The 15,286-nt window shown below is 42.8% G+C and overlaps 1 protein-coding gene across 5 annotated transcripts in view; it reads right to left on the reverse strand.

Moving 5' to 3' along the window:
- The window catches only part of CFAP61 (cilia and flagella associated protein 61), a 2,132,686-nt gene that overhangs the window by 1,528,689 nt on the left and 588,711 nt on the right, over positions 1-15,286 (reverse strand). For all 5 annotated transcript variants that reach the window (XM_078649333.1, XM_078649336.1, XM_078649335.1 and 2 more), the window contains exon 13: positions 10,591-10,730. In XM_078649333.1, coding sequence (XP_078505459.1) covers positions 10,591-10,730 — 140 coding nt within the window. The remainder of the gene's footprint in view (positions 1-10,590; positions 10,731-15,286) is intronic.

Genomic DNA, 15,286 nt, shown 5'->3' on the forward strand with positions numbered 1-15,286 from the left:
TTGTGCTCGCTCGCTCGCTCTCCACACAAACGGGAAGTCCTGCAGTGGAACAGAGAGCGGGCAGGACATGAAATGCAGCTGAAGAGGCAGCAATGGCAGAAAGCCAAAAATAGAAGGCAGAGAGGCAGTTTGAGAGTGGCCAACAAGATAAAGAGACTGACAATATTTTAAAAATTAAATTTGAATTCGTAATAAGCAACTAGATACAGCTAATATAATACCTTACACAGGCAAAAAGGACATCACAAATGGAGGCTAAAAGTAAGTTGCTGCAAGACTGCGCGTCCATATACCACCATCCATATACGGCTCAAGGGGGCTGCACTCTCTCAGGTTTTCCCACCAGAAGGATAATTTGCCACAAGTCTGCACGTCCATATGCCACTCAAAGGGGCTGCAGTCGCTCATAATTTGCCACAAAAAGGCATTGTTCAGAGGCACTGAGACACAACAGCAACAGTCTGACAGACTCCTCTCATATATTATGCTGCTCGGTGGGTGAGTTGCTGTATGCAATTAATTAGTGGACCATGCATTTTAGCTGACTCGGGGTTCACGTATGAGCTTTACTGGTGCATCTTTATAGGCATGGATACATTGCTCAAGGCTATCATTTAATTTTGACGTTCATTGTACGCCATATATAACATTGTTGGTGATGTGTATATTTCTTCAGAATTCAATCTAATTTCCATCCAATTCGAACTCCTTTATAAGAGAGAATACGCAGCTGTCAAAGACAGCATTCGTTCCTGAAGCTGCCCCAGATCAAAGTTGGTGGGGATTAGAGAAAAGCAGCCGCACCAGCGAGCAGAAGAGCCAACGGAACTGAGCTCTCTGATGTGTCCTCGAAAACGTAATCATTCCTCAGGTACCGATGATGCCTCAGTTTAAGCCACACTCTCCCTGCAGTGTCTTCCCCCTCACATCTGTCACTTGTTTCACAGCCATGTATCAGATATTGATCTTGATCTTATATCACCTAGGGGCATTCTACGAGGATCCTCTTCCCTTACCCTCCACTGCCGCCTCCCACCACCCTGGCATGTAACATAAAAGAATGGATCTTCAGAGTACACGTCCAAGGAAAAATAAAATATGTATTCAGATACCCAATTATTTATGTGTCAATTATCTTTCAATGCATGTGACTGTCAGAAAAATTTACATAAATGACTCTGTAGCGCATCTGATGAAGACCTACACAAGACAGAAAATCAATGCTTGTTTTACTGTTATTCCAACTATGGGGCCGATCCGCCACCCCCGAGGTGGAGGGACCGTCCGCAGGGGCTGCGGCGTTCCCTCCAGTGCAATTAGGATATGACCGCCACCCTGGCGGTCACATCCTCAATATTTAACATTGCGGCGGGTGCTGCTTCCCCTGCCGCGAGCTCATGGTACATTGCTCACTAGACGAATGTGTGAGTATTGGTGCCAGTACGTTCGCTTCTTTTTCTCTGGCCTTCCTTGTGCTAATTAAGGTGTATTTTAAGTTTCCCGACAACCAAGGTTGCCGAGTTTTTATTAATGGACACTTGGTCAATAACACGAATCGAGACACCTTCTCAATTGCGCTTCTCTTCTAAATTTTGAATTGGAAGCGCATAAAAGCAGGTTTTGATTTAAAACCTGTTTTCTTTTCATCTGTTTAAAAAAGAATGGACAAATGAAATTCAGGGGTCAAAGATGGCACTTTAGCTGCATTTGTATCAACAAAAGTTGTATGTTCATTCTGCATGCTAGACAATGGGTGCCGCATTAATAGAGTTGTGGCCTCTTCGTAAATCTTTCACTTTACTATTTTCAAGTCACGTGTGGTTGTATGCACTAGAGATACGTAATTTTTACATATTGTTTGAAACTCGACATACGAGTGAGGTTTATTCACAATTTCTAGTGTTTTGTTATATGTTTTGATTTTTTTCAGACTAAATTCCTCACATATAGGAGGAGAAGCACTAGAAAGTTCCAAGTGCTTTTGGATACACACAAGGTCGTATTCCTTTTATAATATTTTCTCTATACTTCAGATGACAGTGAAGCCTTAGTGTGCTTCACTCATGTGACGTAATTGTAATGGTCCTGACGAATGCTGAGCCAAGTTGGGCTCCACATAGCAGAAACATGTCGACCTTTTATTGTTTTCTTTCTTAGGACTGGGTGGTTCAAATTAACGCAATCACTATTCCGTCCGACCTTTTCACCCATTTTAATGAAGTTAGAGCTACCCCCTTAATAAAGTAATTTTGTCTGGGGAGCAGCCCACACTTCTTTTAAATCACTGACTCACTTTTTCTTAAAGAAAAAAACCCAATGAAGACAAATGGCAACCAACTGTCTTGTTGGTGCCTGAGGGTTCTTTTTCTTTACTCTGTGCATGCCACACGTCTCTGTCTGAATGGTCATAGCTTATTGAATTTATTTTCGTAATGCTAATAACTGCATAATTTTCTCTTTCCTTGGTCACTCTTTTGTTGATTTGTATGTAAATTCCTTAAAGGGGTATAAGAGTGGCCTTTGAGCCCTGTCTCTCCTGTTGATTATATACATGTTAGACACCGCCAGCTATATTAGAGCTTTTCCGCCGCGGTCGTAAGGCGACCGCAGCGGAATAGCGGCGAACGGTCTTCCTGACCCCCCAGCCATCCTAATCTGGCGGGGGGTCTTTGAAGGCTCCGCAGCGGTTTTTCCGCATCCGGCCCGGAGGATGCGGAAAAACCGCAATCCTAATCGGCCCCTAAATTCACTAGTTAATTGGGTGAATGTAGGCAGACTGCTCAAAACATGTGCTCAAACTTGTGCTGGTGCAGAAAAAAAGTGAGCTGGGGTGATGCATAGGACTATTTGCAAATGGCAAAGGGAATATATACAGATGGACTAAGGATCATTCTTTTTGTACAGACTCTACATAGTTGAATGTTCCAATTTGCAGGAATATCCCACTGGTGACTATGAGGACTAGGAGATAACGTAAATCTGGACTAACGATTCGAGATAAAATGGTGAAGTATCCCTACGATTCTTTAACATCAGATCTAAAATTCCTTGTGGTTAATGGGGAAAAAATTGTTTGCACACGTGTGGCACACTCACTTTACCCATAGGTCCCAAAAGACTCTAAAGGGCATTGCGGCACCCAGGTCCTAGTAACAGTCCTCTCACATCATCCGACGGACTCCAATAGAGAAGTTCTTCAAAGTGGACTGGCATTGACCGTCATTTTATCGTTGCAGCACAGAACCCGCCAGGAACAAGCATTTGCAATGCAATAGGTCTCGCATTTGCAGGAGTTTGAGTTATTGGCATTGTAAATGACAATGACTTTTATTTCTTTGTATTAAAAACCTGGAAGCTGTGTGTAAACATGCATTTTAAACTTATAGTCTTTGCTTATGAGAAGCAAGGCTGGCAGTAAAAGAGGTGCAGTTACTGCCAGCATTGCTTCTCCTAAGCAACGACTATATGTACAAAGTGTGTGTTTACGCACCTCTTGCAGGTTTGCAAAGCATATAATTAAAAGGCATTGTCATTTACAATACCAATAGTTCATATTTTCGCAAATGCGAGACCTATTGCATTTCAAATGCTTGTTACATATGTCACAAGCAAGACACGTTTCTATAGTATTAGAAAACATCTATGTAGCTTCTTAGTGGGCATGGTGTAAAAAAGCATGATCCACATTTTTTGCATACTGACAGCTAGGATTCTTCTTTCCTACTGCACCTGACCCCATGCTAGTTAGTTTAGAAGCCACCTTTATGCAACCGGGATAAGGGTTTCTCTCCTCATTAAAAAAAGGTACACTGCCTTTCAGTAATGTAGCGACAGGTACATGATGTGTGGGCCTCCTAAGTGATTTATAAATCTAAACAACAAAACAACCTGTAGGTGAGTCATTGGTATGCTCATGTTATGAGCATTACCTGGGATTGTTGGTATGTTTGGTATTTTCATAGCACCAAGTTCAAGTTCAAGTTTAGAATTTGTATAGCGCACTACTCACCCAGAGGGTCTCAAGGCGCTTGAGGGAGGGGGGTGCTTTACTTATCGAATATCCAAGTTTTAAGTTGTTTTCTGAAGAAGAGGTGGTTCTGTGTAAGGCGAAGGTGGGTGGGGAGAGAATTCCATGTTTTGGCCGCTAAGTAGGAGAAGGATCTTCCTCCCATGGTGGATCTATGGATGCGTGGAATTGCGGCGAGGGCTTGATTGGACGAACGTAGTTGGCGGGTGGGGGTGTAAAAGGACAGGCGTGTGTTGAGGCATTCAGGTCCAAGGCCGTAGAGGGCTTTGTGTGCGTGGGCGAGGAGACGGAACGTAATTCTCTTGTTGACGGGGAGCTAGTGGAGGTCTTTCAGGTGGCCGGAAATGTGAGCTCGGCGGGGGATGTCTAGTGGGGGATGTCTAGTATGAGTCTGGCTGAGGCGTTTTGGATGCGTTGAAGTTTTTTCTGAAGTTTGGTTGTGGTTCCGGCGTAAAGGGTGTTTCCGTAGTCCAGTCGGCATACTTTTAGTGCTCCCTCTGCCTTAGCAAAAGTATGTGTGAAGACCGAGATGAATCCTAGCACCCACTTATGGCAGCACCATAAAACACCTGCCTACTATTGCTTTAATGTGCCACATCGAAGACCAGGAACAGGGTAAGGATTTTTAGCACTGCAGGCAACATAGAAATGTGCCTTCTAGAGCACTTCCCAAAAACTTAGAAATGGCAATTTGTTGGTCTTTTGTTTCACATTACTATCGGCAATAGGTGGTGCCTTAAGGTTGTTTCTTAACCTTTTGTTATCGAAGCACCAACCATGTAATTTCCTTGCTCTGCCCCATTACAGTCTGATGCTGTGGCCCTTAAAGTAATTAAGGAAGTAGACCAGTGTCTTTGAAAACCGGACCCTGTGAAAGGAAAGAGATGCAGGAGTGGGTGATGGAAAGAATCAGGCTCTGCCACGTATAGCTTAGCAGAAATGCTCGTCAAGAGACTACAGAGATCCGTTGCAGCAAGAGCTGCGTCATAGAAAGGAATGTCGGTAACAAGCCAGCTGGTAGAATGAAATGAAATAAATGAGCAGGGTTGAGTAGGGGATGAGAATAAACCGCAGGACTGTTTGGAGGGAAGGGGGGCGGGTTTCAAACGTTCCACTGACAAAGCACCTGCTAAGGTTCGTATTGTTATGTCCGAAACCTGATCAGCATGGGTGTCCACTCCACTCTGATCCCCAACTGTGATTATACGTTAAGTCTGTCCCCTTGCTACAAAAACAAGATACCTGTTTATATTTATTTTTAGAAGATAGACTCCGTAAACGAGGGATGTGCACTGAGACAGACATTATACAACAAAGTGAGTCTGTTCTTTAAATACCTCCCAAATAATGATTAATTGTTACGGAGTTCAACAAAAGGCCTGGATGAAATTCTCATCTGTTCCGCTGTATATTAAAATCACAAGGTTAAGGTCGCCCTGAAAGGATTTGAAATTGTAACCTACTATTCAGACTAAGGTTGTCCGCAAACTAAGTTGGAAATTTGGCAAAGTTTGAGCTAACAGGAGAGTTCTTTACAAACATTTTTTTCGTAGACAGAATTATACTTTTTTCGCTGTGGAAACTCGAAAGACTTGACATATCACAAAGTTGTGAACTTTGTTGGCCAAAATTAAACTTTGCTCAGCAGGTATCTACGCACAACTCACAGCATTATATACTCAACCTACTGAGTTAATTCCCTTGAGCTGCAGGGGCAGACTAGGACAAAGAGGGGCAGCACATGAGCACCTTATCTATCGATCCTTTACAATTCTCAGCGTGCAATGGTCTGATGGACACTGGGGTACGTCATGGGAGCCTTCAAGCCCTTTTGCCAAATATTCTACGCTGACCATGCAGGGATCTGCAGGTTTCGAGATCGAATCTCAGTAATGCAGACTCAGTCCTCCATCCTAATGGGTTTCTTTTGAAATCCTCAATAGATCGGAAATACAAGAATACAACACTCGAACGAAGGGGTGCCACAGTTCATATCTTGCAAGTTCAGCTACATAGGACATTTTAAGTCTACAGCTACACTGACAAGAATATCTAAGGTTGGTAGTAGAATAGAAATAGGAGACAAAATCTCGACTAAGGTTTATTTCTAATGTGGAAACTAATACGTTTTTTGCTATAACCTCCCTAGAATCAAGACTTTGAACCATGAACCACACATGAGTTGGGGGTGAGATATATGATGACATCGGGTGAGAGAAACTAAATATGACATCAGAGTTCTCAACCACACCGACACTAATAATTTAGGTTGGTAGTTGTTTGGATATAATATCATGTAGAAGCCTGAGTTATGTCAGTGTCCATGAGGCCAATAACTAAAATGCAATGGAGGGCCCGGGGACCTATGAGGGGATATGAAACCCAAAAAAGTGAATTATGATGAACCATAACATATGTGTAAATATAGATTACATATACTGTTTGAAGTGTAAAATGTTCTAGGTTTCACAAAAGGCAAACCGATGGTTATATCAAGTAACTGTATACTATAGGTTTAAGTAATGAGCCAGATGTAGAGGTTTGATAGCTAAAAAATTAGAAGTTGAACTTTAATGATGCCCATGAATTGTTAGGCACTGTTTGCTGTACAGAGATAGTGTCTTGTACTGATGGATATCTTTCTAATATATAGAAGGATACCAATTGCATGAAATCGATGACCCCGCTAAAATCTGTCCTGAGGAAGGTGTGACCATATCTACGGTACCAACACCGAAACGCGTCGACGCACTGAGCAATAGAGAATCCAAGCAAAGCCTAGAGGACACCGGCTATATGCCAATTTAGGAATTCTGGTAGTAATATACGAATTGTTTAAAGGCTATTGGATCCCACAAATTGGTAGAAACATCATTCGAGCTATCTGAATATAGGGGGTGTTTTGTTTTGTATTTTTATTCTTATTGGAAATGATTGTGTTGTGAAATGTATTTACCGTATTAGGGTGTTCTTTTATGTACTGCATTTATAAAAAAAAATCTTTAAGAATTTTATTTAAACGCATAAGATGTTTTTACATTGTATGCTTTCAGAATATTTGTTTCTTCGGAAATTTTAACCTAAAATAATCAGATTATATTTTAATAAAAGAGTGTAAACGTTACATTTTAGTTCTTGGCCTGCTTCCAAAGAGTACATGTATGGATGAGGTGTGATCTTTGTGAAATTACCACATAAACTGTTGTCCTAAAGTTAGTCCAGGGATATTCCTCAGACTTGCTCAGTCCTCCATCATTCAGAGGTCGATAAATTAAGTACGATTAAAACTGGGTAATACAATGTACCTATTATTTACAGCGCTTACAAACGTTGAATTGTGGTATTAATCCCTATATAGAAAACGATTATTATCCATAACAGGGGTGTAGGATGCTGCAGGACATTTCAAGGGGCTGCCCGACTGATGCACTCTAAAATGATGAGGATCCCTTTGAAACAACTCTGCTTAGCTTCATGCAGCATCTCTAAGCCATTCCCATCTCTGGAGTGGAGAACCCAGAAGAAGGGCTCGAAACTAAGACAAAAAAGCAGCAGCTGAGCTCGCCAGGGTTTACTGTCTGCGAACGTGCAGCAAGGCGGAAGAGACGCCATGTGCGAGCAAAATAGCGAGCAAAATATCCAGTCCGGGTGGGTGGGGGCCAAAAGGAGACAGGGCGGAACAAACAAGCCTCACTCCAAATTAAAAGCGAGCGTTTAACATAAAGTGTGACGCGCGCCAATGAAAAGCATGGGCGGAGCTTCGACTCCACTTCCGAAAGCAACCCAACAGCAATAGATCTCGCAGAGCGAGCAGCGCATACAGTGCGACGCTAGGCGAGACCTAAAAACCACTTGTACTACACTCTCGAGTCAACTTCCTTCTAGTGGACTATTTATGTCGGTTCCACACATGACAATTGCTCGGTGTAAAGACAGAGCTGGTGACCTCCCCTTAGACTATATTGCCACCTTATTCAAATTCAAGAAAACATCTTCTTTAAAAACAGTTCTTCAAAAGCACGAATAATTTAATACGTCAGCTACCGACTCTTTGAAATTCTACCATAAAAATGTTGTTTATGACTTTGATGCATAAAACCAATTAGCAAGGCCCAGGCTGTCTGCGTTGCAATTTGACGCTAAGGCACGGGGAGCTGTCTTGTCTGCACCACAAAGGGAACTGTCCAGTCAGAACCACACGAAGCGCTGTCTGGTCAGCACCACATAAGGAGCGCGCGGGAAACTGTTCGCGCCACACAGGGAGCTGTCCGTTCAGCACCGCACGGTGAGCTGTTCGGTCAGCACCACACAGGAAGCTGCCCTTTCTAGGCTGTCACTGCAGTACCAGGAACATGACAGAAAGAATGTACGGTACCGAAAAGGCGTAAAGTACAAAGAGAACTTAATGGAGAACAGCAGATCTGTTCCTCCTGCTTTCGACGCCCTGGTTTCAAATCATCAATCTACCGAGGTGCAACTCAATAAATTCATGTCAGAAGTCACCGAAAACACCTCGCGTGTCTGCTCTTTAATTATTCGCCATTTAAATTGTGTTAGCCGTTTCCTTCCTCTGCATCAACCTTCCTGTTGCGATGAGGACACGGTAAGCCAGAGAGATATTACTGCGTGATTAAGTTGCAACCAAGTCCCCAGAGAAGAGTAATCGCTGCGAAACACAATATTCATTATGTTCAGCGTTCTCCTCTAGAAGGTCTAGGCTCATTAATTACGGAATAACCTGAGAAAAGCGCGCGCGCCATAAGCCAATGCTCACTGTTTGAATCCAATTACGCTTTTAATTAGCCGTTTCACTCTTCAGCATTTCTTTCGGAGGTGAATCATATTGCAAGGAGATCCCCCTCATGCGCCGCACGCACTTACACGGCTGCATGTTGCGTTTCCCAGAAACCCGCATTTAAGTGCGCAGTCGGTCTGGTGTTATACTAGGATAACGTTACGGTATTTTCAAGGGTTCAATTGAGCACATGTCGAATATAATAGGTTAGGCAATCAAGAGGTCTCTAATTTGCATTATGTCGGTTTTAGCACTTGATGGCCCTCTATACTTAGGGCGCTGCAAGCAGGGACGGATGCTTGCTTGGAGCATTCCAGCGTTAGAGGAGCTTAATACCAGGTACGAATATTTCACAATTTGCCTTTCTGCTTAATTAGAGGCACTGTAAATTCAAGTTAACTGTGTGGTCAAGGAATAAGACAATGCAAAAGGGTACTGGAGCTACTTCAGGGGGAGCTACGTGTGTCAGGCCAAAGGGCAATTAATATTAATAGTAATCTGATTTTTGGCCTCTCAGCTGAGGTTGGCACCCCCCCCCCCCCCCTCCGCCCCCGTCATTCAGGATAATTATTCAAAAAAATGGTCAAGCGAAATCACTATTCCATTGTGGCAAGCAAGAAAGCTGTTGTTAACAATGTTTGGCTAGAATCAACTCGGACATGAATTGCCCAGGTTTGTTAATGGTTAACTCCTTCTCGCTCTAAGCCACATCATTGAAACATTGAGTACTAATCCTGCTGCTCTTCAGTTCAGAAATTGTAAAGAAAAGTATAGCTATGTAGTATTGTGCTAAGCACGTAAGCAAACGGTTATTATTACTCCTTTAAAGCACACGGTCGACGTGCATTGCATAAATGAGTGAGGGCATGCTACAATTAAGCAGTATGCCCCCCGCTGTGGGCATTGAATGAATGAATGAAATTTATTTGCAAAGCGTGAACCGCTGCTTCCGAAGAAAGCACCCCAGCGCTGAAGCAGACAGACAGGAAACATACAACAATATTTGCACTCTCCTGAAAAACATTCTCTACCCTTCTCTAAACGAACACGTTTTTCGATGAGATTTAAAGACGATTCAGAAACCATGCCTCCAAGATGGTCGGGCAGGGATGATCGGCCAGAGAGTGGCAGCCTGAAAGGCAAATGACCTCCCACCTGCTCTATCTAGCCTTATGTATCCTAGGGGCAAAGGAGATTTTTGCTTGCTGATCGAAGTGTTCAAAGAGGTATGCATTTTTGTTATTCTCGTACGAGTATACAATGGGCCCCTTTTGTGTATGGCCCCAGGGGTAACCATTAAAGCCTTAAACTTAATTCTTTGCTTGGCTGGTAACCGGTGAAGTAGCGCCAGGCCTACTTATTGGGAACATTTAAAACCAGTCTTGCCGCCGCATTCTACACTCTTTGCAGCCTATTTAAATGTTTGTTGGTGCATTAACCAGCTAGTTGGCAGTCTCGCCATTATGGGTTTAGTTACGGGTGAATACTAAGAGCAAAGCAGAACGAACAGTTGTTAACACCAGGAATCTACGGCTATTAGCAGTTGCCCCTATCTCACTTTGTGTAGACAGACATAAGTCGGATATCCTTGTCTGGTTAGTGTCCCCACCTCAGACCTTTGCTTCTGCTCTGATGTTGCCATTACTTCCTGTGCTGATTGGCTGAGGGAACCTCAGCACTCCATATGCAGTGCTAACCTAGCATTATAGACGAAATCCCCGTCCAACCCACAAGCTCTCCAATACTTGGGATGAGAGCCACTACTCACCTGAGCAGTCCAGACCGATGGAACACGTACAGCTCGTGAGGCAGGGTGCTTGTGGAGAGCGGAACTACGCGGACAAACCTCTGGAGCAGAAGGAATTCAGGCACCAGCTGCGGCACAGTGATGATGCAGAAGTCTTTCTCCTAGGCAGAAGAAAAGGTTAATGCTATGAGTCTCGAGATAGGAGATAAGGCATTAGTTCTAATTCAGATGCATGAACTCAGTGACAAGGGCCCAGGCTGCAGGTAAAAGATATCCGCAAATACAGATTATGATTCCTCCAAACCCCTATTGTTTTTCATTGTCTGCAGCACTGTTTACACCCTCTTGGGGCTCACACTGTACGAACATTTCACAAGATAAAAAGAGCATAAAGTGCCATTGGGTTCAACCCCCAACCCCACCCCCACCCCCACGGCCAATTGTGAATTTAGACACAGAGTCTACCTAAAGTCAGAGGTAGTATTGTGAGTCTAAAGCTTGTTTTGGCTTCCTCCGCTGGTTGATCTGAAGTGTGATGGACAACACACCTGAGATGAAAGCCCCTGTTTGCTTGATACCCGGAGGCTACCAAGCGCAGCTCAGAAACCGCCAAAACACAGAAAGGCGGCCCAGAATACTGTAACACCCAGCCAGGCTATCTTCATGTTTCTCTGGGGGGAGGGGGGCAAGGCTCTGCTGTCACGCAGGCACCAACCCGGCCATCAGAGGTCAGTAGCAAACCTACCTTGTCCCTTTAGTCAGAACCTCACCTGGCAAGTTTAGCTCTAGAAGATGTCTGTTACTGAAGCAGAAACCTTTGACTGTGACTTACTTAACCCGCATCTCGATTCTCGATTCACCTGAGCTCTACAGGCCTCTGTGGATCTTAAAGACTCATCTCACTTATGACTGGATTTTATTTCAACCAGTCCAGGGTTCTGAAATGACCATAAGGTGACAATGTGCATGGTGACAATGCAGCAGCCTATACAATAAGGTCTCTGCTCAGCAAGCACTTTCAACAGCACTAAATGGAGAGATAGTAGAGAGCGCTGAGCCCTAGACATGCACCGTCATCTAAGGGGGCTCTGCAGGAATAGTCCCTACCCTCAGAGCCGTCATATCTTCTGACCCCCGGGCACATCCTGTTTGGGCGTTGTTTCACTTTTACACTATGCAAGTCTACAGGAACTTGCAATAACAACAAACATTGTTCCTTCTAAAAAAAATAGGCCAAACAGCACTTAGGCCCTATGAAATTGTTGTGGCTCCCCTATTAAAAACTCAAAGGCGCTTACAGTGTGCAGCACTGCATATTGCTGTCTAGGTGCCTCAGTCATAAGTGAGTGCTGACAGCTGCATCCATGAAACTGGCTTACATGTGCTTCTCTTTTACACATATTCAAGGACAGTGAGTGCGACGTTTTGATGACTGTGAAAAACACAATGTCTTCTCACTAAGCCTGCCCCTTCCCCCCAAGTCATTGAGTTCAGATCTGGAGCTATAAGACCCACCTTACATCTGCAAGGTGGAATCTTCTGCTCGAACCCTTGACTCAGATCTAAAGAGGTGAGGAAGTGCATCTACTTCGCTAAAGCATTCACAACTATCATGATGCAAACAATGAGGTTTTTTACACAGCATTCAAAATGTCATTTTCACACAATACAATGAAGACAGTTAACTTTAAACATTACGGATCCCCTTCACCTATCAATACAGAGAAGAAAGTCAAAGTAATTAGATAAAGGAGCTCACTAAACTACAGGCGTCAGTCTAGAAAATGCAAGTAAATAGTTAAGCTTCCATGGTAAATCTGCAGCATATTTTTTCAGATCTATAAGGCACAACAAGTCAGAAAAAAGTAATTCACTTTTGGTCACTTATGAACATGTTATGTGCAGATTGGTCAGTCAGTCAGTCAGTCAATCCACTTTATTCGATTAATTAAAATCATAAAAGTACAGAAAACAAACGACAGACATAGACAGCATTACAAAACATTAGGCATAATGTTTAAAATACATAGACAATATTACAGCTCATTTGGGCATAATGTTTGTAAGCAGTATCAAAAAATAGAACAAGCCCCGGAGACATGTCGATTTTGCGGCAAGCATAGGGAAGATATAATTCATGTTGTGTGCTTGTGCCCCAGCCTTCTGAAAGAAAGAAGGCTCCTCCTGCGGAGGGCCTGGAATAATAAGGAAGTCAGATCATGCAGATCCGCAGTATTGGCCTCCTTCGACCCATGGAACACACATTAAAATTGCGCACTGGTGAGGTTCATGGACTGCGCAGTAAAATAAACTAGGGAAGGGGAGATACCAATCGCTAGCTCAGCCAGAGGCGCAGATGCTTGGACCTCCACAATAAGGACAATTACTGCCCTGTCGGCAACTCGAGAAAACCAGACGGAACTGCAAAAGTGCTATCAACACAAATAAAGGGCATTGTACACAGGCTGGATACCTTTAGTCTGCAAACACAATCCTGGCCACAATCATTTTGAAGAGATAGTCTCCAAAGGTGCAGGGCACAAATAAGAGAGTTCGGACACATGGTGGGCTGGGCATTCTTTTATTACTTTTACTACTGCTATCTAACACGTGTTACATTTTTACTCATATTTCTATCAATTTAATAAGCATCAAAATGTTTTATCTTTTGTATTGTGCAAAGTTTTTTTTAAATCACGCAATAAAGTTTTTTAAATCACAAAATAAAGTTTTACTTACTTACGTATCAAAAAATAAAACATCTTATCTAAGTTGCCAAGGTTTTTTGTTTTTAATTACATCAATCATTAAAATCTTAATTAGGGTATAATCATCCTCAAATTCCTTTTATTCTTTAGCTTCACTGCAGCTACGAGAAAAGATGCAATATTGAAAATATCACCTGGGTTACACAATGACTAAAAAACTAACGCTGGTCCAACCTGAGAAAAACCCTTCATCTCAGGATAGGCACTAAAAATCTTGTGCGAATATTAGAATAGAAGTCACAGATCATCATAAAATGTAAAGTATCCTGAGATGAGAAATGATCGCATTGGCAAGGTTCTGCATCATCAGGATTACACCATCCCTGGTAATCCCCCAATGTGAAGTGAATCAAATTAAAGTGGAGCCTAGTTAGGAGCCAGCAATGGTAAGGCTTGTTTACCATCGACAGGTTGGGTTCCATATTAATAGTTGTTTTTAACAAGGAATGAGCCCTAACTAAAGGCTTACATAGCTCCTGCTCTTCTCGGCCCAGCATCAAAAAATTCTTAAAATTAAATTTTACCCACGTCACATCCTCCTTCCGAATCTTGTCAGGGTCCTCATAAAGTTATGGCCGTCCTATTTTGAATAACATATTTTTTAACGTATGACAGCCACTTAATTAAAAAAAAATGTGTCTAACTTCACGCAGTCCCGTAAAATCTTATGATTCAGGGTTAAATCAGGGTTCAGCCAAGTTTTGAGCCGACAAAGCAACGGTGCTGTACTCAAAATATCAGTAACATAGCCTATTTATTTTCAACTATCTGAATCCCTGCTTGATCTTTGTAGCCCCATATAGAGGATCCATAGGCCGCAATGGCCAAATACTTTGCTCTATAAACCTTTAGAATGGCCTCTATTGGTCTAGCCCCCAAACGCTGTGCAAACCCTAAAAGAGATAGGGAAGATCGTTTAACTGCGTTCTTTTTAACTTTTTGTTGCAAAACCCAAGATGACCTATCATCAAAAAGGACCCCAGATACGTAAAAGAGGACACAGAGGAAACTTCCACTCCATTACAATAGAAGGATTTCGTTTTTCTGGCTCTGTGACCCACTGTCATAGTGTGTGACTTTCCAATATTCACAATCAGGTCCAGAGATTGTATATACGCCCCAAAGGCATCTAAAAGCCGCTAAAGGTCTAACGCAGTGGGGGCTAAAAGTACAGTGCTGTCCGCGTATAGGAAAACAGGGATTAGACAGTCTCCCACACGCGGAATATCCAGGGCTGCCTCCACAAGTGATTTATCCAGATCATTAATATAAAGAGTAAAACACAGGGGTGCCAAAATGCATCCCTGCCGGACGCCCCTACCTGATTTAAAAGACCTGGTACAATCACCGGCCTGGGATGTCCTAACTGAAGCTGAAATATCTTGATGAAGATTAGCTAAAAAATAAACGAGACAGGGATCAAGTCCTTTTTCCAGCAAAATATTCCATAGCTTTGACCTGTTAACCAGGTCAAACGCAGAGGATAGTTCCATAAATGCCATCCTCGGGCAACCCTCTTTAGCCATGGTATATTTGCCTATTAGTAAATACAGATTCAAGCACTGATCCATAGTGCTCCTCCCACTTCTAAATCCATATTGAAGGTTAGACAAGATCCCCCTCTCATTTGCCCAATCTGTAATTTTAGTTAAAATTACCTTTCCTAAAATTTTCACAGAGGAATGAATAAGGTAACACAGAGGAGCCCCTCTCTGTCCCTTTTTAAAAATAGGTATAATAATTGATTTTGACCAAGATTCCGGAAACCCTGCTGTACCCACAGCACTAAAAACATTAGCAAGGATTTTAGCCCAGAATTGAGGATTACTTTTATGTAGATCTGCAGGGACGCAGTCTGGGCCCGGTGCTTATTACTGGCCATATCTCTTATGGCTTTCTCAATTTCCCCTTCCTTAAACTCGATTAGGGCATTAGCTTGATGAAACGAA

Source organism: Lissotriton helveticus, chromosome 6, assembly GCF_964261635.1.
Source record: "Lissotriton helveticus chromosome 6, aLisHel1.1, whole genome shotgun sequence".
NCBI lineage: Eukaryota > Metazoa > Chordata > Amphibia > Caudata > Salamandridae > Lissotriton > Lissotriton helveticus.